Raw genomic sequence first — 17,373 nt, 5'->3', positions numbered from 1 at the left:
AATAAAGCACTAAGAGACTAAACTCATGCCCTCCCTGCCCAAATTACAAAAGTTTGAAGCCTTTCTTGGCCTAATACCACGGCCCAGAGAAGTCCCTGCTGTACCTGATGTAAACATGTATTAATTAAAGCACTTTGGAAATGCAGAGTATTGACCTAAGGGCTGTAATGGCTCTTCTTGAGCAATTACAATCCATCACACTGCCCCAGACCTCGGGAGGGGTTTTTTTGGAGGCGCGTTATTGACCTGGCGGCCCCGGGCGGTTTCCTCCCTCACACAGACCCTTCCTGCCCCAGGGCTCGCATCCTTCCCGGGGAAATGGTCAGAGGGGGAGGCCTTAAATCCCTTAAAATTAATAAATAGGATGTATTCCATCCTGCCCCCTCCCCACCACGTGCCTCCTCTCCCACTCCCTGTCGCCAAGGGCACTTTAAAGCCTTTCCACCCACCTGCAGACCCAGGCAAACACCTGGAGAAAAATATTTATATCTAAAAGAAAAACTTTGTGCTTTCCAGTGGTGGAAACCCTTCTCAACTAAAGCATTTATCTCCTGAGACTTACACCTTCTAATTTAATTTTCCCCTAAATCAAACAGGGTGTTAATCCACAATAGAAAACACGTTCCAGTTGCACAAACAATATTTAAATGGTATAATAGGGACATCTTTTATAAATACTTCTAACAAATCCTGAAAAAAACCCGAATGTGTGGGCTATAATTAATAGAAATGCCAAGTGCCAGCTAACCAGGAAAACTCCAGCATCATAAATCTGCCCCGAGCCTTCTCACACACGCTGATGGATGGGGACTTGCAGCTTAAATATTTAACAATCAATAATTCAAATACCTATCCTACCCTATTAAATTTGTCACATTTATTTATACATGCAACATCCAGCTGAAGTTTCTCTCAAAGTTGGGCCTCTTCCACCCGGTAACAACATGAAGAATTTTGGAAGGGAAAAAAAGGTGTCAGGATATGAAATTCCAGTGGGGAAATAAGGAACAATGGGGAGGGGGAATCAAACCCCATATCCCAAAATAGTTGGCTGCTTCTCCCTCACCCTAATGGGTTTGGATAATGCAGTGTGCAGGCAGGTGCTGTGTCCTATGAATCACATTTATAGGGATATTTTCCAATTTCTTTGCTGCCCAAGGCAGGGAGCTGCTGTTCATCCTCCGCAGATGAATATTTCGGTGACACAGGGTGGGCTGCAGCCCCTGCCCACACAGTGTGTCCCTCCTGGAGCAAATCCTGTAAAAACCTAAAAAAGCCTGGAAAAAAGGGTGGCTTTGGGGCTGCCCTGAAAGGCAGCAAGGCTTTGTGAGGGTAGAATGGGGCATAAATAAATAAATAAGCACATGCTGAGTGCAGCACTAGTGAGAGGATGATGATGATGATGATGATGATGATAATATCAATACTACTAATAATATTGCTATTAATAATCAAGTGACACCTTTCCCTTTTGCAGCACCAGCAGCCTGGCTCTGTTTCTCAAGGGTTTTTAGGAAAGTGAGATGACTGCATGGTTTATAAGGTGGCTCCTCTCCTCACCAATGGCCTCCATAAAGATAACACCGATGGGGAAAGCTCGGCATTCCATTATTTCCATTGATCCAGAGGAAGAGGAGGTGGCTCAGACCATCCCCTGTGCTGCTGGAGACTTGGCCATGCCTCCTGTGGCTGGGAGGGTCCCTTGGCCCTTGAGTATAAGTGATTTTAAAGGAGCACCAAGACCTGAGAGGTTACAAAACTCCTGCACCCAAATTTCTGGAAGCATTTGAACATCCCCATGGGGCTGTGTATGGGTAAGGAATGAAGGGGTTGACCGTGGTCCCTGTCCCCACCAGAGTGTGCCTGTGGGCCCGAATTACGGTGCCATAAATCTCCGTGGCAAATTTATTGCCATAATTTATCAGCTCCTCTTGCTGAATGGCCAAGCAGTTAATTTTGAGATGAAGTGGTGCCATTTTCATCAATACCTGTGTGCTAACTGCCCATCAAAACATCAGCTGCAATTAATACAGCGTTGCTGAAGCACTGAACCAATAAATATTTCCATTCTTGGCTGGTCTTCAGCAGATGTCGGACAGACCCATCGCCTCAGTGAGTGCTGCTCCAGTTGCATCAACAGGAATATTTGCATTTAAGGAAGAGGTTAAGGAGCCAGATCTCCCTCTGAGCAGGGTGAAGCACCTGCATTTCCCTGCTTGAACACCACCCTGGGCTTTTTCCACCCAAAGTTTTTTGATTTCTGTGAGGGGCTATTGCGTATTCCTCCGGCGTCCTGAGCCAGGCTGACACATTTTGATAGCAATAAATAATAAATGGGATTTATTTCCTTAGATGCTGATGGAGACCTTTTCTCCCACAGGAAGAAAGAGAAAGCCAGAAAGCTGGAGGGGAAGAAAATGTGCAAGGAAAGGAGGGAGAAAGCAGAAGGTGGTGCCTGAGCCCTGGACAGTGCCCACTCCACTGCCAGCACGGCCATCACCCTTGTGGGACAGGGTCACCCCTTGCACCCCACATGCTTCCTCCACCAAACCTCAGCCAACACCCTCAATAGCAAAGGGTATAAATAAATAACAGTGAATGATTTTTAGGGAGGGATGGACAAGAACGGGGAACGGGCAGTGGTGAGGAGCAGTTGGAGCTGATTGGTGACACCTCCCTTTGTGCTGTAATTTCACTTTTTAAAGCAGGTGTTAGTTTTTCTGTCTGCTCATGCAGTGATGCACAGGGGTGGGTGCCTGTCCCTCCCTCCCATCCCGGTATCCCCCGTGCTCACAGCCAGTGCTGGGAGGAATCATCCAGCTCTGGCAGCCCCATGGGACAGGCTGGCCCACACCTGGGCTCACTTCCAAGCCCACGGGGCACCATCACCACCATTAGGGCTGGTTTTTGCCCAATTGGGACACTGAGCACAGGCTCAGCACCCTCACCCTCCCTCTTCCTCCCTCCTCCCAGAGCTTGTGGGGGTTAAAGGGGCCAGCACTATTGGCAAGCCCTGCCTGGGGTACTGTGATTCCTTTGAGGACAGATTTGGCTTTTCCTCACTGTCTGGTCTCCTTTATGAGAAAAAAAAGCCAAATTGAACAGGCTCCAACCTGTCCTCAGCTGCCACACCATGCGTTGGTGCCAGCACTGGCCACATGGGAGGCACACAGCGAGGGGCACAGACAGGGTCCCCCCTGGGGATGGTGACATTAGACCTGTGCCCAGCCTGACCCTCCCGCCCTGGCCTTGTAGCCAAAACCAAAACTCTGCGGAGGTGTGAGAAAGGAAATACCAGCGGTTTATGTGTGTCAGGCACACATTTGTTAGAAAACACTCATTTCCCCCCAAATAAAATGGAAGAGCTGGTGTTGCAGCTGGTGCTGCCTGGGGAAGGGCTGGGGGTCACGGGGGTCCCTGTTTGCTGTCCCCAAGGGCAGTGGCAGAGCTGCACCAGCCCTCACCCTTCAGGTGTGGGCTCAGTGTCTAATTTTACATACAAAACAGCCAGAACGGCTTAAATGCAAAAAAACCTGTTCTGCAAATGCTAAATTCTGCATGTATCTCTTAAGCAAAAGGTGTTGCAGAGTGAAAAACTTCGAAGGAAACTTTAATATTTGTAAAAAAGCCTAATTATTGTCTATCTCTGCACCCAGAGCCTTGCAGAGAGAGACAGCCCTGCCAGCAGCTCCGAGGTCAATCCCAACAGCTGTGGCTATACTGGGGCTCCTTGGAAATGTGGCAATATTTTCATAGTTTAGCTACATTTAAAGTTGCATTGTAGCATTTGCAGCATCCTGGATCTTTCCTAGGTGTGCTTCATCTCTTTAATTTGAATGATTAATCTGCAGAGATTTGCTGAGGATTAATCCAATATTGGAACAATTTTGTGCCACGGGACACCAAAAACACGGGGAAGAGTGGCCAATGTGACAAAAGTGACTCGATTTAACCAAATATCCCCACGATTTGGGATGAAGCTGCTGCCTGGGAGCCTGCCCAGGCTGCAGGGCTGGGGCCAGGAGAGGTTGATGCCCGATGCCCACGGTCCTTCAGCCGCAACCCCACCCCGTGCCCGGCTGGGAGTAAATAACAACACGGCCTGTTAGCATTAGCAATTTTTTATTTTCCTTTTTTGTTGCATAGGAAATGCAGTACTTGCTTCCAGTAATTGTATTGTAATGTGAGAAGGTGGTAGCACTAATGGTTGAATACAAGAGTTAAACTAATCCACACCAGCTCAAAAAACCTGCGGAGACTTAGTTGAATAAGAATGGATGCCCACAGTGATTCTCAACCAATTACAATTTTTTTCACAGAACACAGTAAAACTAAAATGGTAACTATGAGAGTCAATACAAGTATACTAGAGGCACGAGGGGCCTGACTCATAAAAAAAAATGAACACGACATGGTATTAACACGGGTGTCAAGTGAATTTGCAGCAGATCTTTCACACGGCCGGTGGAAATTTTAGCGCCTCAAATCTCAACCCGCCGCTGAGGGACTGGGCTGGGCTGGGGCAGAGTTCGGGAGAACCTGCACAGCCGGCCAAAATGGAGATTTCTCCTTGATTGTGTTTCCCAAGAATTTCGTGGCCCTGTCCCCAAGGCAGCAGTTGCAACAAGGACGAGCAGCGTCGGTGGCGGATGCCGAGCCAGGCGCTCTCGCCCTACCATGCTCCGTCTAGAAACTCATCTTCTTTTTGTTTTTCCCCTCATATTAATTTGTGGATGCAGATAAAAGGGGGGGGTTTCACCCAACACAATTGTTTTTGTTCATGCTCGAGCATAGAAGATTAACTAAGTGGAAAATAGTCTTCCCTAAGAAAAAGAAAAAAAAAAGCATCCAAAGTACAAAAGTTCACATTGCGGGCGAGCGCTGGCCCCGACGGAGGGTTTCTCTAGAGCTCAGAGGTAGCGATCGAGCGCGTTTTGTTCTGGTGCGGACAAGATCTCTTTTGTGATCGAGTCGCGGTGTCCCGAGCCCCCGGCACCGGCCGGAGCCGTCCTCCCCCTTTTCCTCCTGCCAACCTGCACCTCTGGGGCTCGGAGCATGGTCCTGCGCTGCCTCGCCTCCTCCAGGGCCCCTTCCCACCGGTTCCTGGTCTCCGCGGGGCTGGGGGAGGCGGAGAGGGGAAGGGGAGGGAGAGCAGGGCCAGCGGGGCTCGCCAGGGCGAAGCCCACCCTCAATTTGGAGGAGAGGAGCCCACCAGCCTCCCGTGTTAATAGCAAAGGAGCTTTTATGAATCGGGCCCAAAGTTTTGTACAGAGTTTGTTTTGAAGAAAAATATTGCAACTGTGCATGAAACTAAACAACCACATGAGGTTTTTTTTTTCTTTTTTTCTTTTTTTTTTTTTTTTTTTTAAAGGGTTTTTTTCTTTCTATATGAGGAAGTCTGGTGTGAAGAAGGGTCAAGCATGGGTACCTGGTTCACCGCTGCCCATTAAGAAATCTCTCGCAACATGAGCTCGGTTGTCTCATTTGTGGGTTTAAAGGACTGTCCCTTCAATTTGAACTGTTCTTCAGAGCAAGCTCTCTGAATTCTTAGGGTAGCTTTTCGAGACGAAAATCTTACCAGGCACAGATTTCTGGTCTCAAACACCATGTCCTGCCCTCTAGGAAAAAAAAAAAAAAAAAAAAAAAAGAAAAGGAAAAAAAAAGAAAAAAAAGAAAAAAAACCCAAAACACAAGTAATACTGAATTTAAGTAAATGTATACCTCCAAAATACTGAAAACACCCCAAATCAATAAAGACAGAATTTGCGTTCTCAGTGAAATATCTTTAAACCTATCTGACAAGAACCAAGTCAGAAAAAAAGACTAACATAACTTTGAGTAATATTCATACAGCTACTAAGCATTATGGAATAGCATGCATTAATATTGTACGGTTATTTTACATCACCTATATCAGAAGGTTCTGACAGACAGCGAAGGCTACCGGTGTAGAAAAATCTTACTTCAGAAGAGCAATATAATACAGATTTCACAGGCACTACATTTTAATATATCAGGTATTATGCTGGTTTTCTTATAATTCTTTCTGTCCTAAAGCTGGCATTATAACAATGACCGAAAAGGCAAGGATCGAAGTAAACGGAAAGTAGATACCAAAGTTGATATATTCTTTTCTTTTTTTTTTTCAGATAGATTAGTGCATAGTTTTCATGCAGATAAACACTGCTATGCATTTACATTGTTGGAAAGCAGAGTGAATTGAGCCCAAGTTGTCACATTTTTGTAAATCATTTTGCCAGCCTGTAATAGCACCATGTAATGGATTTGCATTAAACATTAAATTGATTTCAGAATTGGTGACACAGTATTCACTACAGTTAAGTGCTATGGAATAGCTTCAATGTTACCTGCTATATATCAAAGCAATTTTCATCCCACTGCTTTTTTATTGGAAAAAATAAAAGGAAAATGTACTCGATACTAATTAGACTATTGCGCAGCCTTGGACTTGATGATGGCATAGCTGGGTTTACTGTCAAACAGTAATACATGCATTGACTTCAAGACAAAATTGGCATTGTAAGCTTGATTTAATGAAAATCCTGCCTAGCAGGCAGTGTTAACTTCACAAGACCTGCCTCCGACAGACCTCATGAGGTTGAATTTGTTATTTATTTATTGTTTAGGTGCCATTGAAGCTCTCCTTACATTGTCATGCCGGTTATGGTTTTAATTTTGTTCGATGGAGGCCTTCTACCAACAAAAAAAAAGAAAAAAAAAGATATTTCCAGAGACACAATGCAAAGTACAATATTAACTGACATTCTTAAAAAAAATAATTCACCACAAGGAAAAAAAACCTGTTTTAGGCTATGTATCTGGGTTTTTTTGTATTTTTGTACAGTAAATATTTTATAACACTGTTACTACAAAGCTGCAAATATACGGAACAAAGAGAACTAGAGAAAGAAAAAAAAAATGTTAGAGGGATTTTGCATATTCCTGTGGGCTGACTGAATACTGTGGAGTTGAGAAAACTTGGTGTTTCTTTTCCCCTTCGACCTTAAGGGGAGGGGGAACAAGCAACAGAGACAAAGTGTACCATGGCTGCCTAAACTCGAAGCCCGAAAGTTTTTCTTTTTATTATAAAGGAAAAAGAATAAATAATAATGGCATTGCTGGGGTGTGCGGCATGAGAAAAGCAAGTGCCCTCGCTCAAAAAAAAATAAGAAAAAAAAATTAAAAAACCCGAAAAAAGAGGGGGAGAAAAAAAAAAGAAAGGAATTAACTTGGGAAAAAGTCAATTCGCGCTAAGCCATCCCTAGGGCTTTAAATTTGGGTGGGCGGGGGTGGGCACAGGTCAGAGAATTTGTGCGTCTGACAGTTCTGGAGAGAAGGAGGCGGGGAGGAAAAAAAAGTTCTTGGGTGACTCTGAAGGAGCGCCCGGCGCGGGGCTGGGGCTCCGCTGCCGCCCGCACGCCGGGACCATCCAGGGATGGATGGATGGAGGGATGGGTGGATGGAGGGATGGATGGATGCCCCATCCCTCCTGCCCATCCCTGCTCGCCTCCCCGCTCCTCTAAAGGAGGACTAAAACACTGTTTGTTCTCTACACCTGCACAGAACGGAACTGCCGCGTTTCCTGCGTGAGAGGAAGGTGAACGCAAACTGAATTTAGTGTGTAATACTTTACAACCCCTGTTGGTTAACACCCTTGACCTCCTACCTAATGTTTTAAAGCCTTTAAAACATTTTTTTTTCTCGCAATTCTGCTCAGAGTTCCCTAACTTTAGCGTCATCAAACTTAATATGACAAAAATACCTTCAAAAATACAGCATACCTGTAATGTCCATTTACAATGGTTCTTCAGTAGCCTATACTTCTCAAGCATAGGAATATGCTATACCATTGAGAGAAGAAAAATAACTGTATTTAAATACATACAAAAAAAGGAAACGGGAAAGTTTTTAACTTAAATCCAGTTCCCAAAGGAAAAAAAAAAAAAAAGCAATTCTATGAACGCTGCCTTTATAACGAACAATCAGAAATTCCACTAAGCTAATTTGACAGAAATTTTTCCTCATTTAAACAACATTACAAAAGTCCTGCATTATAAAATAGGGTAGAATAAATCAGTGTAATCAATAAAACTATACAACATACAAATTACATATCTTCTGAGTGGGCAGTTTAATTCTCTCTCTTTGCAGCCATGACTACAACATGCTCACTAAAAACAACTAACTGCCCAAACTATTGCTTAGTTTGTTTTGTTTAAAAAAGGGTGCAATTTTATTGTATATACAACCAATTTACTGGTAATACCTTGTCTCATAGCAAGGTTCTGACAAAATGTTTGTCTAGGCTTTTTTCCCTTCACTGTGAAGCACTGAAAGCTGCTATTTTTTTTTTTTTTTAGTGCACATATGTCTTAATAAAGTAATGCCCAGCTAAGTGCTATAGGGAAGGCAAAGGATGCTGGCTAGAGGATGTGATACCATATACTAACAATCACACAATACAATAGAGCAAAATGACTACTCAACCACTTATCAGACACATATGAAAATCCAAAACATTTTATTTTTTCCTTAAATAGAGAATAACCAGTAAACAATTTTCAGAACTTGGAAGTTTAAAAACGTGCATATAAAAATGGGCATTATATACTTTTATTGAATGTGGATTGATTGCAGTCTGCTAATAAAAATGGGTGTGGGATCTGAAGAAAAAGGAAGTTGTTTTTTTTTTTTTAAGGCTTGCTTGTGAAAGGAACAGTTGTAAAACAAAAATTGCTTGAAGCAGGGTTCAGCTTAGTGCTTCACAGTTTGACTGCTTCTCTAAGAAGAGCCCTTCCTGCATGTGCATTCAAAAATCACAAAAGTACAAAGACAAACACCTAAAACACACTGCGTCAAGTGCAGCACCAACTTTGGTCAAATAAAAAAAAATTAAAAGAAAAATTAATAATTGCTAAGCTTTTCTACATGATATAAGCAGGTATTGCATATTTTCATATATCTGGGAGAAAACAAAACAAAAAAAGGAAGACTCCAAATAAAAGGTAAAATGCAGCAACATCCAAAAATACTGATAATCTAGCATCTACAGATCTCAGAATAGCACTGCCACTGACCATACAGGACAATAAACACTACTCCTATCTGCGGAACAACTAACATCCTATTTAATTCTAGATGTTGGAACTGACAATGGCTGACATAAAAGTCACATTTACAAAAAGTGTCTCCAAATGCTTGACTAGGGAAAAACCCCTTTCAATATAGGAACATGTGCAACAATTCCACAAATAATCGCTATCCAGGGCAAGGCACATTGATATGGAATTTTTTTTTTTTTTGTTTCGTGCAAATTAAGAAAACAAAACAAAACATCGTTTCAGGGAAAAGATGAGGAGCAAAGTGTCTTCCCAAGAATTTCAGTTACTTGATTGTATAGGACAGTAGTAGAAACCCTTCTGAAGGGTCGAACAAACATAGTTTAAAGGCAAGTGCCTGGAATAGGGATTACAATATTGTGTCTTAATGCACTCTACTTTACCCTACATTAACTATATAAAAATTAGTTACTAACACTAGAACATGCAGAGACTTTCTCTGATTAGCTGGACTCGCCAACCAGAACGTATATATATGTATAGTATAGGAAACCTTCTTAAAGTTGCATGTGAAGCAAAGGGGTGCTCCGCTGTCTGATAGAAAAAATCACTTGCACTCTTTTTTTTTTCTTTTTTTTTCCTTTTTTTTGTACATAAGATACAGGACGTTTGGGGTCCAAACTTCTTTTTTTTTTTTTTTTTTTTTTTTTCATTTTCTACTTATTTGTCTGTTTTTTTTCTTTTTTTCTTCTTCAGCAAGTGCCCTTGCTTTGAACTGGCATAAGTTGTAAGAAGATCAGCATCGTTCGTTTCTGTAATGATTTCTCCACAGTCCAGAAAATGTACCAGTTCAGGGACACGAAGGTGTTTTACTTTCTGGACCGTTCTCTCTTATTCCCAAGGTGTTTGAGAACTGATAAACCCTATATTGCCGGAAACACGTAAAATTTGTCAGAATTGGCATAATCCATTATAGTGACTTTTAGCTTATAAAATTAACAGATATTATGATTTCATTTTAGTTATGTGCTTTGATAACAGAAAATGATTAATTAGCATTTAATGTAGTTAACATATTGTGGTAAAAGCACCATTAGATTTGTTTTTTTTTTTTTTAATTTTCCTTCAGTTTTAAAGGGATACAAGTTCAACAATAAAAAACATAAAAAGCAAAAATAGCTCCCCTTTTTCTTGCAAGGCTGTTTTTTACCCCAATAATTTAGAGTCCTGGGGTGGAAGGACTTGGAAAACAAAAATAGAATTTTCAACAATCTCTATCTTACAAAGATATTTAGCTATCCAATGAAATTGCACTTTACTCAATTCAAAATTCGATTGTTTTGATTGATTCCTGTCAGTTTCTGTCAAAACAGACCAACTTCCCCATTTCTGCGTGAATTTTTGTGTAATTGTTGAAAATTGTTGAAAAATGTTTTTTTTTTAAATGTAAGTGCAGCATTTCAAACTTTTTTCTTTTTTTTCTTTTTTTTTTTTAAGTGAATAGTAGTAGTTTGATGTTTTAAATTGCTCTGCAATCGAGTGGAAAAAAATTGTTGACAATGCTCTTATGGTTCATGTTACGTCTCTAAGTGCCGACTGTAAAAAAAAAAAAAAAAAAGAAAAAAAAACCCCAACAACAACAACAACAAAAAAAAAAAGAAACCTGCATTTTTTTTTTTCCCCGATATGTTACAGAAAAAAAAAACATGCTCTATGTCTGTCCGGTAAGTTATATATTGCAGAATTCAGCTACTACAAAAGTTATAGTTTAAGTGTGTTTCATGATTTCTCAAGAAGTCTCACACCTGTATGGGAAAATCCGATGAGGATACTGTAAAACAGTTAGGCTCCATATGGAAAGTGTGTTACAACAGCGAGTTGGTAAGCAGCAGCAGAGGCTAGTTCTACTCAGTGTCACCTAACGCTTACACTACCAATGAAACACTTCAAAAGTTATGAAGCCCAACCATTTCCAGCACCATATGAGAAATTACAACAGTCCTAAAGTTGTCTAAAAAAAAAAAAAAAAATTAAAAAAAAAAGAAAAATTAAAATCAAATCTCGAGAGAAAGTTACGGCCTTTGCCATTCAACCATAACGTTTGCCATTTCCATGTACGAGTTTGCTGTCGGTGTCTGCTCGCCTCCCCTTCCGCCGATGTGAAGTCGCTGCGCTGCGTTGCTGCTGCTTCCGTGTTACAGAGGTGGGAAGGGGTCTGGTGGTCTGTCCGGTGCGTGGTGGGAAGCGGAGACTTTTATCCCAGGTACCAGGACTGCAAAAAGAGAAAGGAGAGGCATCAGCCCCGGCCGCTCGCTCTCGCCGCTTCCCCAAGGGCTCCGGGCACGGCCGCCAGCCTCCTCCGCCAAGAGGGGGGCTAATTGAGACCGTGACGAATTGACCTAATTACAAAGCTTAATTAAAAATACTGTACAAATCAATATATTTTTTTTTCCTCGCCGACAGTCGCTGGACATAGCTACAGATGAACGCGGGGGTCATGTCACGTTACAAGTTATCAATCTTTTTAATAGATGATGGCTTGAAGATCCCTCCAGTTCACTTTTGTCTAATCCCCTGAAAAGGCGATACACATTCGCCTCTCTGTGCCATTTATCACCCTGCAGTCGGGGTTTTCTTGGGTATTTAGGCATGTGCCAGCATAAGCATCTGTTGCTTTATACTGCCCTGCTTCAACTGTCTCGCTGGAACAGATGCACAGAAATTCAACAACAGGGCTGTTTTCTTAGGAGAAATGTGGATCGCTACAGAAAAGCCAGGATAAAGCAAATCTGGGGAAAGTGGATCAGTGAAAATGTCCCGTACCTCTCCCCATACTTGTGTTTCAAAACAAAACGTGGGCCTCAACTAATAGCTTTTCTTTGGGAAAATATTTTTTTTTCCCTTTTTCTTCTTTTTCCCATAGGGAGGGAATTCCCAGGGAATTCAGCCCCGCAACAATACCGTCCTTAACCCAACGGCGCAGATGCCCGGAGCACAGAGAGCAATTTCGCTCCTCCATAAGAAAATAAACACAGTTGGGAAGCTGGAGTGGGCTCTGCTGGAGCCGGGGCAGTGCCACCACACCGGGGAGAGCCCATCCCGGCCCCGGCAGGGTCAGCCCAACCTGAACCCACCATGAATGAGAGCAGTGTTAGGCCCTGGGACCGCGCGCGCGGGGGGATGCTCCTTGGCAGTGACATATTGCTGTGGGAATACACCAACAAGCAGCAACTATTTATCCTGGAGTAAAGTAATACAACAAGAAAGACTCAGGTATTAAAGAGCCGTTGCTGATACCCCCCGTTTTTTTGCTGGGGCTCCTGTAATATACGAGGTGCATCCGTGTGCGCGCACGGGCTGATGACAAGTTTTACCAAGTTTTTCCTCCGCTCCTTTTTGGCCTCTGATGTGATTGATAGCACAATCAGCTCAGGGAGGACTTATGAACATTTACGGAAGACTCTGAGGCAAGTTTCATGTGGGATCTGGAGATTATGTGGTCTTGCCATGGAGGTAGGAACCGGTAAAATAAATAGCAGGATTGGAGAAGTTGTCCTGCTTCCAATACACCTCATTAACTAACTCTTCCTCTGCTCGCCCTTCTGAATACAAACACACCGGTCCCATATCGGCTCCATCTATTGCCTACAGATTTTATATTTAGACTTACTCAGGCTGCAATTAAACGAAATAGTTCTCATATGTAAAGTTTATAAACAGAGGAAAGTTCTGGCAGGGTTCGTGAAGTGGAGCCAAGTCCTGTTCTCCTCTCTGACTGCAGAGCCCTACTGATTTTTAGGTGGGTGCAGGGACGTGGAGTGTGGGCTGTGCTGTGCTGGAGACATCTCCAACCACTGCCAGCACCTCCGGCCATTGCCTGCTCTCAACTTTTCCAAACTTTTCAGGGTCATCCCTCATGCTTTTTGTTTGAGTGTGACAGTTTTTGGCCTGACTGGGAACTGTGGCACTGCCCAGCGGGGAGGAGAGGGGATAAAGTCCAGGAAGGGAGGGAGTAGAGGGGTTAAAACAGCAAGGTAAAGGAGAAGAGGGATTACAGACTGAGGTGATAGAGTAGAGCGGGTAAATATTGAGAGGAGATGGGGTAGAGGGGTTGGACACAGCAAAGTGATGGAATAGAAGAGCTGAAAACTGTGAGGTGATGGAGTAGAAAAGTTAAAACTGCAAGGTGATGGAGTAGAGAGGTTAAAAATTCAGAGGCGATAGAGTAGAGGGGTTAAAACTGCGAGGTGACGGAGTGGAAGGGTTAAAGGCTGCAGGGTTAAAAGGGTTAAAAACTGTGAGGCCGTGGAGTGGAGGGGTTGAAGGCTGCAGGGTTAAAGGGTTAAAAACTGTGAGGCCGTGGAGTGGAGGGGTTGAACAGTTCCAGGCGATGGTTCCCATCTCCGCTGTCCGGCTGCTCCATGGCCGCTGGTCCGGCACATGGCCCGCCGGTGGCGGGAGCCGCTGCCCTCGCCACTCCTCCCTCGTTTCAAAAGCTGATTTTTTTCTCCCCCTTTTTTTTTTTTTTTTTAAAAAAAAGGCAGGAAATAAAAAAAAAAAAAGAAAAAAAAGAAAAAAAGAAAAAGAAAAAAAAAAAGAAGCGCAGAGGTTGCGGAGGTGGGGCCGCGCGGGGCCGGGGCTGGCGGCGCTGGGGTCCCGTGGCCCGCCCGGGCTCCGCCGCCCCCCCGCCCCTCGGTCCGTGTGTCCGGCCGCCCCGGCCGCTCCGTCGGTCCGTCCCCCGCCGCCCCGCGCTCCTTCACGCATCTCGCTATTCACCCCGCGCCTCGCAGACAAGGTTACCCCAGAGCGGCTCTGTAATCCTTCACTGAAATAGGCTTTATTGATTGCTCTGGTCTATTGTTCCCTTTTCAAGTCCCCCAAGTTCAAGTTCATCCCGGTGTTACATCATGTCTCGTTGCTAAGGGCAACCAGACAGCCCCAGACGTGACCGCCATCCGCAAGCGCGGCGCTGCGCCCTCCCACCGCCGCCAGCCGCGCTGACGTCGAGCCCCGCTCCCAACACACTGAACTATTTATTCTGCCTAATTTATGACCTCCACAGCAAGAGAGACCCCCACTCCAAAAACCAACACTGTTGTATATTTAATTAATCTGTCTTTCTCTGGCACTTGGGAAAGTTAGACAAAGGTCTAATTATTGTGTGTCGCTCCCCACACTTTTCTTTTTGGGGTGACTATTTGCATGGGAAAAGAAACGGCGAGGCTGGGCGCGAGTCCCCTCCCTCCAAAACACCTTTTTTTTCCCCCCTGCCCTATTGACATTTCATGAAATACTTTAGCTGCTTAAGGGAATTAGAAAAAAAAAAATCTGATGTGAATGTAACTCCTTCGGAGTTGGTATTCAGTAACACAAATCAACTCATGACATGTTTAAATTTAAATGCTAACCACACACTCTGCGAGTTACTTTAAAGGTTAGTTTTTAATCAATAGAAGTTGCTGACTCGGGAGTTTTGAGCGGCGCAGTGCAGCTCTGGGGCCTTTGTCTCGCGTTGGGCTTTCAAACTTTTTTTTTTCTTGAGATGATTTTAGCAATGATTTGCAGACACAGAGCGCTATTGTGCTCCTGACTAGCAACATGTCAATAAAGGAGTAGAGTTACCATGCACTAGGGTGTCAATATGACTCCTGCAGACACTGCTCGGCCTTAATACCAATGAAGAACTTAACCCTTACAGGAGAGACCCAAACCAAACCGCATGCTTGTTTCAAAACTTCCTCTGCATGGCTTGAGTGAAAAGCTGCTTTTACGGGACCCAAACTCGGAGCGCTTCGCCAACAGCTGCGTCCCGCTCCGCCTGCTCCTGCAGCCCCACTTGGATGAGATGTTTTATGGGCTGAGGCAGCAGAACAGCGAGACAGAGCACGCATTTACCCAGCAGATCCCACCAGCACCGCTCTCGGGACACCGGTTTAATTTAGAGCATCTTACAGCTGAAGCGCACACACAGTATGATCCTCCTTTTTCTGCTAATCATTTTAATATTAAGATCTCATATCCCCCTCAAGCCTCCTATACACGTCTAAGTCTTCCAGGATTAGGGCTGAAGAGCACCATTGTTCCTCTGGAGCACCTGTGAAACTTCTCTGCTAGGGAGAGGAGACCTCCGGCCTCAAATGAAAACGTCTAGGAAGCGTATTAGGCTCTTGGAGACCTGATAGCTGGGACCTATCAAGGGTTTTTTTGCATGATTAGGGAGCTTAGACTGGAGAAAAAAAAAAGAAGCCTGGATCCCTACATTTAGATGGCTGAAGTATTTTGTGCCTTGCTTTAGAGTGCTGCTCAATGCCTAAGCACCTCACCCATTTCATCCCTGCAGTTCTGTAACCTATCCGACTGCACCCACTCGGAGAAGGCGGTGTTGCCTTTCTTAATTTAAAATCTCCATTTAAATCATGGGCCCTATCACAGTACGGTCAGGATGATATTATCTCCGTGCTTTTTCATAAAAGAGCCGGTGTTTTATTTCCCTTCTATTTACTTTGCAGTACTGTTCTCCCAGCGAGTTTAGAGCTAAATGCACCCACTGGAGCTAAAGGTCCTGCTCAGTAAAATTGCTGCCACACAGTTGTCGCTGCAACTACGAGTCTGTATTGTCCTGCCCAGCATCTCGCTGTCCTTCTCCAGTGCTCAAGGTGAAACATCAGAAAGAATTCTGCAGTCCAGTACGAGATCTTTGCTTCCCTTTCTCCAGTCAAATGAAGAAGTAATCTCATCAGGTTGAAAAGTGCTGACTAAGGATTTAATAAAGTGCCTGCAGATGTGTGTCATCTCTAAGGTATTCAACTCATGTAATGCAAAACAGTTCCACACTGAATGTGCTTATAAAATTCCATTTAACCATTGCAGAGCTCTATTTTACTGTTCTCCGAGGAGTATTATCACACTTTTTTTTCCCCTCCCTAATTTACAGCACCATGAAAGTTGAAACTCGTATTTGAGAATCCTCACAGTAGTAAGGTTTTATGATCCATAAACAATATCTACTTGACTGAATCCTAAACAGGAAGTCTGAGATGGCAATTACGGTTCTCTGATAGTGCAAGTCTTTTTGTTTCTTATGCACTCCTGGAGATAGCAGAGACACACAAAAATCCTCCAGCCACTCCTGACAGTCAGCTCCTTTCTACGGGAAGAACAGCGAGGAAACGTTCTGTGGTTCTGGATATTTAACAAAGTGCCTCATCAACTCCTGTAGCAGTTTCTGCCTGAGTCAGGAGCCCAGGAACAGGCCCATTGTTTGTGGAAACCTCCTCAAACCAGCCTTCCTGCACGCCGTCCCTCACCCCCAGCCCTGCTGCGAGCACCGCTCACGTGTTTCCAACCAGAACGACAATCCAACCCAAACTTGTTCCATTTGCTTCTACCTGCACATCTCCTGCCCCAACAATGGGACCTTTCAGCTCGCTCAGAAAGCTGGGGCTGTGCACCCTCCCTATCTGTTTTTCAAATTAAGAAGTTAAACAAAAGTCCTCAAGGGCAAAGTTTAACGCTGCGGAAGGAGGTTGTTAATGTGGAATCCAGAACTGGGTGTGACAGTTGGCTTATTTCTCCGGGCGATGTAGGTTATTTAAGGACATTCACACGTTTGAAACTCTGACAAACTCCACGCACAGCAGCTTTGGCTTCCCTGTACCCACTCAGGGCTCAGGCCTGCTCAGTGATAGCCGTTTTCTGTAGGTTGAAGCCCAGTTTGTGTGCCCGGCAGCGCGACGGGTCCGTGCCATCGGGACTTCAAAGGCGGCTGCTGCGGCCGTTGCTGCCCCGGGCGCGTGCAGGAAGCGATCGCTGCACGGGCCCGGGCGGGAAAACACACCTGTGATAAGAGCCTAAATAAAATAAAATAAAATAAAATAAAATAAAATAAAATAAAACCCCACTGCTTTAGAGCTCGCCGGCAAAGCGGCTGTTTGGGCAGCCCAGCAGAACCCAAGCCACGGCCGCTAGCACCTGCAAGGTCTCGCTGCGGAGCGTTGTTTTGCTTGGGGATGACATTTCAGTCACCTCAAGAACTTTGAGGCTCTCACGAACATTAACCCCGGGGAGGTGAATTGGGGTAACGAGTCCTTCTGGTTGCAAAGATAAAAGGGGAATGTGAGCAGTTAGGCAGTGAACTGGGCCTTTTGGCATCACCTTGTGAGAGGTGCCGGCAAGGCTCTTCCCCACGGTGCGTCGTGTGAAAGCAAGGGGACAAAACTGGGCCTTTGATGCCACTTCAAAAGGGTTGCCAGGGTGAGGGGAGACAGTGGCAGTTCAGTTTCTGGTGCGACTG

The 17,373-nt window shown here is 44.3% G+C and overlaps 1 protein-coding gene across 17 annotated transcripts in view; it reads right to left on the bottom strand.

The window, feature by feature from the left end:
- Positions 1 to 4,105: 4,105 nt before the first annotated feature.
- Positions 4,106 to 17,373, bottom strand: part of NFIA (nuclear factor I A) — a 349,095-nt gene continuing 335,827 nt past the window's right edge. For all 17 annotated transcript variants that reach the window (XM_077182588.1, XM_077182593.1, XM_077182587.1 and 14 more), the window contains one exon: positions 4,106 to 11,352. In XM_077182588.1, the coding sequence (XP_077038703.1) occupies positions 11,276 to 11,352 (77 nt within the window). In that variant the 3' untranslated portion in view covers positions 4,106 to 11,275. The remainder of the gene's footprint in view (positions 11,353 to 17,373) is intronic.

Source organism: Agelaius phoeniceus, chromosome 8 (assembly GCF_051311805.1).
Source record: "Agelaius phoeniceus isolate bAgePho1 chromosome 8, bAgePho1.hap1, whole genome shotgun sequence".
Lineage (NCBI taxonomy): Eukaryota > Metazoa > Chordata > Aves > Passeriformes > Icteridae > Agelaius > Agelaius phoeniceus.
Note: the sequence above shows the minus strand (reverse complement) of the source record. Positions and strands in the feature narration are given on the sequence as shown.